We start from the raw sequence: 11,413 nt of genomic DNA, 5'->3' as shown, positions 1-11,413 counted from the left end.
GAAGGTGGCAGAATGGTTAAGACGTTTATCTGCCAATACAGTGTCTGTCAGGGTCTGGGTTCCATTCCCGCTCTCGCCCTTTCTCCCAAGTTTGTAAAAATCAATCTGAGCGTCTAGTCATTAGTATGAGACGATCAACTCAAGGTATCGTGGAGTGATGGCCTAGAGGTAACGCGTCCGCCTAGGAAACGAGAGAATCTGAGCGCGCTGGTTCGAATCACGGTTCAGCCGCCGATATTTTCTCCCCCTCCACTAGACCTTGAGTGGTGGTCTGGACGCTAGTCATTCGGATGAGACGATAAACCGAGGTCCCGTATGCAGCATGCACTTAGCGCACGTAAAAGAACCCACGGAACAAAAGGGTTGTTCCTGGCAAAATTCTGTAGAAAAATCCACATCGATAGGAAAAACAAATAAAACTGCATGCAGGAAAAAATACAAAAAAATGGGTGGCGCTGTAGTGTCGCGACGCGCTCTCCCTGGGGAGAGCAGCCCGAATTTCACACAGAGAAATCTGTTGTGATAAAAGGAAATACAAATACAAATCGTGTGCAGCACGCCTTTGGCGCGCTGAAATACGCGATAAAGGGGCTGTCTTCTGGCAAAATTATGTTGAAGAAATCTGCTCTGATAGGTACACAAATACATTATGCTTGCACTCAAGGCGTGACTGAGCGCGTTGGGCTATGCTTCTGGTCGGGTATCTGCCTAGCAGATGTGGTGTAGCGTATATGGATTTGTCCGAACGCAGTGACGCCTCCTTGAGAAACTGAAAGTGAAGCTTAAAACCTAGACGCCTACATAGGGCCATATACGGGTTGAAAACACTATGTGGAAAACAAGACAAGAAAAAAAATTACAAATCTGAAAGAAAAGAAAGATACAAAACTACAATTGCATTCCAGCACCTACACCGGAATTGATCAAGCTCGTCGAAGTCTTTGACCGGAAAATCAGTTACAACTAAAGACAGTATAAGCCGCAATTAATTTTTAGAAAGAAAGGCATAAAGTGCCAGTGTGGTCGAACATTCAGTCCAGCAGAACTGCCCAGTAATCAGATCGAAAAAAAGAAACCACAAACAGAAAAGAAAAAACTTTATATGGTTGTCAAGAAAACATGACGGCTAGCCAGCTTGTAAACAGAAAATGAGATAGGAAGAGTTGAGAGGAACTGGAAAAAAAAATTAAAGAAGAAAAGAAGGGGGGAAGGGGAGGAGGAGGAGAAGAAGAAGAAGAAGAAGAAGAGAAGAAGAAGAAGAAGAAGAAGAAGAAGGCAGTAATAAAGAGACACGCTAGATACCAAACGATAGACAAACAAGAGACAACACTAGATAATTAACAAAACGCCACCTCCCCCCCCCCCTTGCCCCCCCCCCCCACCCCCCACCCCCCCACCCCCCAACAAGAACAGGGAGGAGTAGAAGGAGAAAAAGAAGAAGGAGGAGAAGGAGTAGTAGAAGAAAGAAAAAGAAAAAGAAGGCAGTAATAAAGAGACACGCTATATACCAAACAAGAGACAACACTACACAACAAACAAAACGCCCCATCCCACCCCCACCTCTCATAAAAGAAGAAGAAGAAGGAGGAGGAGGTGGAGGAGAAGAAGAAGGAGAAGAAGAAGAAGGAGGAGGAGGAGGTGGAGGAGAAGAAGGAGGAGGAGAAGGAAAACAAAAAGAAAAAAAAGAAGAGGAAGACAGTCATCAAGAGACACTAGATACCAAACAACAGACAACATTACAAACCGAACCAAACGCCCCGCCCCCCCCCCCCTCCACCAACCTTCCCCCCCACCCCACCCCCACCCCCCACACACACACACCCTCCCACACACCCACCCTCCTCCCTTCTCCCTCCATAAACTTTAATTCACTCTGTTCCGACAGGGTGATTTAACTAAGGAATGGGAGAGGTAGGACAAACTGGTCCTGGATTGGATGGGGCGTGGGGTAGAGGGGGTGGGCGGGTGGCGGTGCAGATGACAAAAGGAATGGAAATGATTCTCCGGACACACGCAAGTTGCCGACACAGAAATTCAACTTTGTGAGAGGAAAAAAAAAAGCCAACCAAACAGCATCGTCATGCAGTGACTGTTTATCGAATATATTTGCCTGCCGTGATGGTGCACTCTGTTAATATTTGATGTCCTGGGCCCCCTGACTGTGGGAAAAGGACTGATTAACTCAGGCCTTAATTACTTGTCGTTAACATGACACGGAGAGTGGCTATCACACCACCGTTATGGTGTTCATTTTTCTTGTAGTTGTTTGCGTACACACGCGCGCGCGCGCGCGCGCGTGCGTGTGTGTGTGTGTCCGTGTGTGTGTGTGTGTGTGTCCGTGTGTGTGTGTGTGTGGGGGTGTGTGTGTGTGTGTGTGTGTCTGTGTGTGTCTGTGTCTATGTCTGTGTTTGTGTGTGTGTGTGTGTGTGTGTGTGTGTGTGTGTGTGTGTATGTGTGTGTGTGTGTGCGTGCGTGCGTGCGCACGCGAGAGAGAGAAAAAGATGATTTCTTTCAAACGTCGTGCACCGTCAGTTCAGCAAGAACCAAAGACAGAGTTTTCAAACTGAGTATTGAATATAAAGATCTCTAACAATCCACTTCATGTCAGATCTCGATGATTTCAAACTGAAAATCCTCAAGTGAAAACTGTATACCTGGCAAGTTTCCTGCAACAGTTGTGTGCATGTCTGTGTGTTTATGTGGAGTGACTGTGTGTCTGTCCGTCTGTGTGCCTCTGTCTATCTGTTGGTTGCGTTTGTGCGTGCAAATGTGAGTAGGTGGATGTGTGCATGTGTGTGTTTTTGTGTGTGTGTGTGCGCGCATGTGTGAATAGAATAGAATAGAATACTTTTTATTGTCATAAAACCTTAAAGTTTATAAGACACAATGAAACATAAACATGAGCATATTAAGAAGAGAAACATTCATGAACAAATTTCGCCAGCCTTGGCTGTATTTCTGTTAGAAGGATCAATTCACTAGGCTTTGCATTTGGACGACATATATCGATTAGGAATCTGTGTCTGTAAGTATTGTACTTTACACAATTGTCTAACAGGTGAATCTCATCTTCTAAACTGTTACAAGTATCACACAGTCTTTGTTCTTTCGGTGTATTTTTATATCTTCCCTGTTCGATTTGTAAGTCATGGGCGCTGATTCGTAACATGGTCAGTGCTTTCCTGTGTTGTGTATTTGCTGTATTCTTTAAATACGGTTCAATTTTATAATTTGTCACAGCGTTCTTGTAAAATGCTAATTTAGATGAACTGTCATGTTTCTGTTTCCAAAATTTTATATATTCATTTTCAAGCTTCTTGGATACAGCATGCTTTAACTTTTTAACACTAAAAGTGAACTGATTTTTCCAAACATGATCTAATCCAGTGCTAGTTAATACATTTCTTATGAAAAGTAGCCACTGAACATTTTCATTTGTTTGACGATACATGCAGTTATATGTTGTGTATACAAGTGAATTTTGAGGAAGCTCTAAGATGTGTATCCAATAGCCAATAACTTGACATATTATTTTTAGGCTAATGTGTGTGTGTGTGTGTGTGTGTGTGTGTGTGTGTGTGTCTGCGTGCATGTGTGTGCTTGTGTGTCTGTGCGTGCGTGCCTGCGTGTGTGTATGTGTGTGCGTGTGTGTGCGCGCGCATGCGTGTATGTGTGTGTGCGTGTTTGTTTGTGTGGGTGTGGGTGCGGGTGTGGGTGTGCGCGCGCATGCGTTTTTGCGAGCGCGCGCGCGCGTGTGTGTGTATGTGTGAGTGTGTGCATGCGCCATGTGTGTGCATGAGTGCGTGTGTCTTTCTGTCTGCCTGTCTGTCTGTGTGTGTGCCCAACGTCCTGCTAACTCCTGGTTCCATACACACTCCACACACAGGAGGATGCAGTCAGACGTGCGATAAGTTCGCCAGCTCTCCAGATGGCATTATGAGCCAGGCGGTGAACGGTGTGTGTTATTACGGGGTCCAAAATACCTACACGTGGGACGATGCCAAAGACATCTGTGAAGGAGAGAGCACCCGCCTGGTGCACCTGCAAACTGTTGCCAAGCAACAGGACGTCTTTCAGGCTCTGGGTGAGTGGGCGCCGTCTCTCTCTCTCTCTCTCTCTCTCTCTCTCTCTCTCTGTCTGTCTCTGTCTCTGTGTCTCTCTCTCACTCTGTCTCTGCCTCTCTGTATCTGTCTCTCTGTTTCTGTCTGTCTGTCTGTCTGTCTGTCTGTCTGTCTGTCTGTCTCTCTCTCTCTCTCTCTCTCTCTCTCTCTCTCTCTATCTATCTATCTATCTATCTTTTCCCGTTCCGTCATTGTTCATTGCTGAAAAATAAACTAGATTTAAAGAAAAAGAAGATTAAAGAAAAGAAAAGCCGTTGCTGAAAGAATGTTTTCAGGCTCACAAAAAATATGCACATTATAGTGTGTGTGTGTGTGTTTTTGTTGTTGGTTGGTTGGCTGGGTTGGGTTGTTGTTGTTGTTGTTGTTTTGCTTTTTTATTGCTGTTTTTAACCAAACGTATATTGTTAATTCTGGCTAAAATTTCTTCCTTGATAGATTTCTTTTCTTTTCTATTCATACATTGGATGCTATGTTAATGTCCACACTAGGTGCCGATTTCGGTCAGCACTGGGTCGGCCTCAGATACCAGAGCAGCGTGTGGAAGTGGTATGTCGACTCCACGGCTGACATCATCGCCACTGATGACGTCGCCGGAAGGTTTGAAGGACCGGAAACGGGACCGGCAGCTTACACCACCACCTCATCCAACATGGTAATGCTGTTGACGGGGTGTGCGTTCAGCTCTGTTTGTCTGTCTGTCTGTCTGTTTGTAGTTGTCAGTCTCTCTTGGATGAAAGGATAGGTGGAGGAAGGGAGGGTGGGATGGATGGATGGATGGATGTGTGGGTGAATGGATGGATGTGTTGAATGATGGAGGTTGGGATATCTTGGTGGATGGATGGATGGAGGGATCTGTTCGGTTGATGGATGGATGGATGGATGGATGGATCTGTTGGGTGGATGGATGGATGGATCTGTTGGGTGGATGGATGGATGGATGGATGTATCTGTTGGGTGGATAGATGGGTTGGTGGATGGATTGGTAGATCTGTTGGGTGGATGGATGGGTGGATCTGTTGGGTGGATGGATGGATCTGTTGGGTGGATGGATGGATGGATGGATCTGTTGGGTGGATGGATGGATGTATCTGTTGGGTGAATAGATGGGTGGGTGGATGGATGGGTAGATCTGTTGGGTGGCTGGATGGATGGGTGGATGGATGGATGGATCTGTTGGGTGGATGGATGGATGGGTGGCTGGATGGATCTGTTGGGTGGATGGATGGATAGGTGGCTGGATGGATCTGTTTGGTGGATGGATGGATGGATGTATGGATCTGTTGGGTGGATGGGTGGATGGATGGGTGGATCTGTTGGGTGGCTGGATGGATGGGTGGGTGGATGGATGGATAGATGAATGGATCTGTTGGGTGGATGGATGGATCTGTTGGGTGGATGGATGGGCGGATGGATGGGTGGATCTGTTGGGTGGATGGATGGATGTGTGGATGGATCTGTTGGGTGGATAGATGGATGGCTGGCTGGATCTGTTTGGTGGATGGGTGGATGGATGGGTGGATCTGTTGGGTGGATGGATGGATGGATGGGTGGATCTGTTGGGTGGATGGGTGGATGGATGGGTGGATCTGTTGGGTGGATGGATGGATGGATGGGTGGATCTGTTGGGTGGATGGATGGATAGGTGGCTGGCTGGATCTGTTTGGTGGATGGGTGGATGGATGGGTGGATCTGTTGGGTGGATGGATGGATGGATGGGTGGATCTGTTGTTTGGATGGATGGATGGATGGGTGGATCTGTTGGGTGGATGGGTGGATGGATGGGTGGATCTGTTGGGTGGATGGATGTGTGGATGGATGGATCTGTTGGGTGGATGGATGGATGGGTGGATTGATCTGTTGGGTGGATGGATGGGTGGATGGGTGGGTGGATAGATCTGTTGGGTGGATGGGCGGATGGATCTGTTGGGTGGGTGGGTGGGTGGATGGATCTGTTGGGTGGGTGGATGGGTGGGTGGATTGATCTGTTGGGTGGATGGATGGGTGGATGGATTGATCTGTTGGGTGGATGGATGGGTGGATGGATGGATGGATGGATCTGTTAGGTGGATGGATGGGTGGATGGATTGATCTGTTGGGTGGATGGATGGGTGGATGGATTGATCTGTTGGGTGGATGGATGGGTGGATGGATTGATCTGTTGGGTGGATGGGTGGATAGGTGGGTGGATGGATGGATGGATCTGTTGGGTGAATGGATGGGTGGGTGGATGGATCTGTTGGGTGGATGGATGGATGGATGGATCTGTTGGGTGGATGGATGGAGGGATCTGTTGGGTGGATGGAGGGATCTGTTGTGTGGATAGATGCATAGATGGATGGATGGATAGATGGATGGATTAGTAAATCCCTGGGTGGTGAATCAAAATGGGAGGAGGAAGAGAACTAGACCTCCGTTAAGCACCAACAACGTTCAGCGGACACGACTTCGTCTGACGGAAAAGGTGACCCCTTACACTTACAGGGCAGGTGTGTTTGGCCACACACCTAAGGTGTTCTTAACATGCAGACACAGACTGCCACAGCGAGACAGACAGAGGGACAGACAGACAACCACAGAGAGACAGACAGAGGGACAGAGAGACAGCCACAGAGAGACAGACAGAGGGACAGAGAGACAGCCACAGAGAGACAGACAGAGGGACAGACAGACAGCCACAGAGAGACAGACAGAGGGACAGACAGCCACAGAGCCACAGAGCCACAGACAGATGGACAGACAGACAACCACAGACATACAGAGACAGAGGGACAGACAGACAGCCACAGAGAGACACAGACAGACAGAGGGACAGACAGACAGCCACATAGAGACACAGACAGACAGAGGGACAGACAGACAGCCACATAGAGACACAGACAGACAGAGTGACAGACAGACAGAGGGACAGACAGACAGCCACATAGAGACACAGACAGACAGAGGGACAGACAGACAGAGGGACAGACAGACAGCCACACAGAGACACAGACAGACAGAGGGACAGACAGACAGCCACAGAGAGACACAGACAGACAGAGGGACAGACAGACAGCCACATAGAGACACAGACAGACAGAGTGACAGACAGACAGCCACATAGAGACACAGACAGACAGAGGGACAGACAGACAGCCACATAGAGACACAGACAGACAGAGGGACAGACAGACAGCCACATAGAGACACAGACAGACAGAGGGACAGACAGACAGCCACATAGAGACACAGACAGGCGGAGGGACAGACAGACAACCACAGAGAGACAGAGGGAGGGACAGACAGAGGGACAGACAGACAGCCACATAGAGACACAGACAGACAGAGGGACAGACAGACAACCACAGAGAGCACAGACAGACAGAGGGACAGACAGACAGCCACATAGAGACACAGACAGAGGTGACAGACAGAATGAACGAAGGACGAACGAACATTTTTATTCAATAAAGGCCGTGGCCCCTCATGAAGGGGATCAGTGAACACAAATTGTCACATTCCAGAACAATGTGGAACAGAAAACACCTAACTACAATTCTAAGAATGCACATGCACACACAAAAAGCACAATTAATCACATATCAAACTGCAGATTTTGAATGCCTTATACAAGTATATAGCGAACTGTTTTACAATGGTTTCATTTGTTGATGACATTAGCAAGGAAAGTTGAAACACAGATGGATGTCTATGGTATTTTTGTGGAATTAACTGTAGCCTAAGGTCAAGCAGGGCAACGTATCACGAAATTAAGTTCATTTTCTTCGGCACATCTGCACAAGGGACAAATAATATCGTGATCATTCAATTTACTATAACGATAACGATGAAGAGAGAGATCGGAAATCCCAAATCTAAACATTGTCATAATATATTTCAAATGCCTATCCATCTTCATTGACAGATAAATCGGCAGTGAATGCATAGAAATAAACTGCTTATAAAACTCAAATCGATCGCTATCTGGTGACAGACAGACAGACACAGAGAGACACAGACAGCCACAGAGAAACACAGACAGACAGAGGTAATAGACAAACAGCCACAGAGAAACACAGACAGACAGAGGTAATAGACAAACAGCCACAGAGAGACACAGACAGCCACAGAGAGACACAGACAGCCACAGAGAGACACAGACAGCCACAGAGAAACACAGACAGCCACAGAGAAACACAGACAGACAGAGGTGACAGACAAACAGCCACAGAGAAACACAGACAGCCACAGAGAAACACAGACAGACAGAGGTACTGACAGACAGCCACAGAGAGACAGAGGGACAGACAGACAGGCAGATAGAAACTATTCCTTTTTTTTTTAGAACAAATCAGGATTCGGGAGACTGACAGACTCAGGCACACACACACACACACACACACACACACACACACACACACACACACACACACACACACACACTCACACTCTCTCTCTCTCTCTCTCTCTCTCTCTCTCTCTCTCTCTCTCTCTCTCTCTCTCACGCACACTCACGTACCTATCCATTCTCTATCCCACCCACTCACACACGAATTCTGGCCGCCTCCTTCCCTTCCAGGCGAAACTGAAGTCGGTATCTTTGTCCGGCCCCTACCGACCGGTCTGTGAGGACGACACCAGCACCTCATCACCTGATGCCACAGGTAAGGTCACCTGCACACACCTGGATGCCAGTCGTCAGGGACTCGGTCACCAACTGGCCTCACTGGCTGCAGCTTCTACCCTTCTGTCTGTACAAGTCTGAAGCCTCAACGCGTCCATTGAAAATAACTAAACGTTGCCTTTCAGTCCAGATACGTATGTGACTTGAAAAGACTGGTTACGAAAAAATATGCACTATGAAATATCACGCAACCCCAGCGTTAACAGCAAAATTAAGTATGAAAAAAGTGTTTACGTAATACATAACACTGGCTGGAACTTCTATCCCTGTGCCTGCAAAAGTCTGAAGCCTCAACGCGTCCATTGAAAATCATTACACGTTGCCTTTCAGTCCGTTACGAAAGAATGTGTGCAATAGAATATCACGCAACCTCAGGGTAAACAGCAAAATTAAGTATAAAAAAATAAAACACTATGTTCTCTTCATCGGCAGTGCTTATCGCCTTACATACTGGCCTTTCTACCTTCAACAGGGAAAAGCCTTTAGCCTGTGGCAAGTTCTGTTTAAAATCGCCTTACATACTGGTCGTTTAAGGCCTTTCTACCTTCAACAGGGAAAAGCCTTTTGCCTGTGGCAAGCTCTGTTTAAAACTGTGTCAAGTTTTATGTCATTCGCCAAAAGAAAGTTGCATAAATAGTACAAGAAAATTGTACGGTAGTGTTCTGCTGATCTGTTCCAAGTTACTATTTCCTATACGGCGTCCAACATTTATCTTTGAAACAAGTTCAGCATGTGACGAAAGATACAAGAGTGTGGACTGCTCCAAATATGATCTGTGAATTCAACTGATTCCACAAAAATAGTCAATACGATACGACAAGTAACTTGTATCAATTGGCTTTAAATCTTCATTGTTTTATTAAAACAAAGTTGTTGTTTTTTTAAAGTGTTTACATAAATACATAACACTGGCTGGAGATTCTGTCCCTATGCCCGTACAAGTCTGAAGACATGTCCGAGGAAAATTATTTCCCATTGTCTTTCAGTCCTAACAGGGCCTACACGACTTGAAAAGATAGGTTACACAAGAATAAGCACGATAGAATATCTACCAAGCCCAGGATATGATTAAAGTAGAGAAGAAGCGTTTACATAATTCCTCGACTTGTAAAGAGTGGCATCTCAAGTTGACGTTAAAGAAAACTGTATTGCACACAGTACAGACTCGTCACGTTGCACACAATTCTTCAGTTAATCTCTGGTGGTAATTTGAAAGTAATCAACAACAACAACAAATTGCTGTGCTTTACCGTGTGGCACGAACGCACAGTACAGCTGAAATCGATGCAGGACAGATAAGTGTTTTGAGGCCAAAGATTTTGATGTGCTGGGCATAACAGCTGGCAAAAAATTAAAACAACTTTGGGACCATGAGGCCCAATGCAATTTTTGTAAACTGCGAAAAGGACAACACAAAAGATAATGAATTCCATCGTCTTCACATAACGTGTACATGTACTCACAGTCTGTGTAACAATTGAACGAGACTTGTTTTATAAATAATATGTATAATGAATGAGACCGGGTCGTAAAGAACTGAAAGCAGTGAACAGAATATTCTACCGGTGTTGTAATCTGTCTTTCTCTCGGTCAAAACACAGCAAGAATGGTGCACCTAGCTCTAGTGATGACATCTTCTTGTTTGTATATTTTGTGTCGTACCACTACTTCTCGTCGTGTGTGTGTGTGTGTGTGTGTGTGTGTGTGTGTGTGTGTGTGTGTGTGTGTGTGTGTGTGTGAGAGAGAGAAAGATAAAGAGAGAGAGAGAGAGAGTGTGTGTGTGTGTGTGTGTGTGTGTGTGTGTGTCCTACTGTTTGTGACTCTTCACAATATAGCTGTGAGTGTAGCTTTGAACAGATTTTCTTCCCCCCATGTTTCTACTCTCAGACACGGCGAACAACGGAATGTATCAAAAGCAGACGACCTTGACAACAGCTCAATACCTGACCTTCTTCCCCTCTACCGTCACTGGAGCATGCGCTCTTCGCTGCCTAACGACTTCCGGCTGTAGCCATTTTGTCTTCTTCCCCGCAGCGAAGAACTGTTCGCTGTACGAAGAGAGCAGTTCTCCCACTTCCGATTTGCCCACCTGTGGGGGGGATGAGAACTGTTACACCCTGTCAGCTTGATGCTAAAGGCCTCGTGGATGTTTGGCAAGGGCTGTTTGATACAGGACAGTGGAGGTGTGGTACTCATCCAATGTTTTGACACTGGATTTTTTAGGTTTTGGGATGGGGGTGCGGGGGGAGGGGGTGTTACAAATTTACTTTAGCCTGATAGCTTCTTTTCGAATTTGAATATGCTTGTGATTATGTGTTTGGGATCATGCGCTGGTCATGATATTTTATAGATTCCAGACTGGCTAATTTTGTTGTTTGATTGAAAATGATGGTGATGTACGGATATTTTGATGAAGAGGAGGATGAAGAATAGGAGGATAATCATGAAATGGTATCGTTACTGGTGGTGTTAATGAGGTTCGTGCTACTGCAAAAGCTTACTTTATGAATAATGATTATGTCCACTATTGCTTTCACTTGTTTCGTTGCAAAGAAATAGACCAGGGTAAATGTACATAATATTCCGCACAAGTTAATTGTTTGCCAGTTTCTCAGTTTGAATATTGCATGTT

At 46.0% G+C, this 11,413-nt stretch overlaps 1 protein-coding gene across 1 annotated transcript in view; it reads left to right on the top strand.

Moving 5' to 3' along the window:
• The window catches only part of LOC143287622 (uncharacterized), a 41,206-nt gene extending 30,243 nt beyond the window's left edge, over nucleotides 1-10,963 (top strand). Inside the window, exons 2-5 of the mRNA XM_076595742.1 lie at nucleotides 3,887-4,084; nucleotides 4,610-4,773; nucleotides 8,677-8,761; nucleotides 10,669-10,963. Of these exons, the coding sequence (XP_076451857.1) occupies nucleotides 3,887-4,084; nucleotides 4,610-4,773; nucleotides 8,677-8,761; nucleotides 10,669-10,910 (689 nt within the window). The 3' untranslated portion in view covers nucleotides 10,911-10,963. The remainder of the gene's footprint in view (nucleotides 1-3,886; nucleotides 4,085-4,609; nucleotides 4,774-8,676; nucleotides 8,762-10,668) is intronic.
• The last annotated feature ends 450 nt before the right edge of the window (nucleotides 10,964-11,413 follow it).

This window comes from Babylonia areolata, chromosome 11 (assembly GCF_041734735.1).
Source record: "Babylonia areolata isolate BAREFJ2019XMU chromosome 11, ASM4173473v1, whole genome shotgun sequence".
Lineage (NCBI taxonomy): Eukaryota > Metazoa > Mollusca > Gastropoda > Neogastropoda > Buccinidae > Babylonia > Babylonia areolata.
This window is presented reverse-complemented; position numbering and strand designations above follow the sequence as displayed.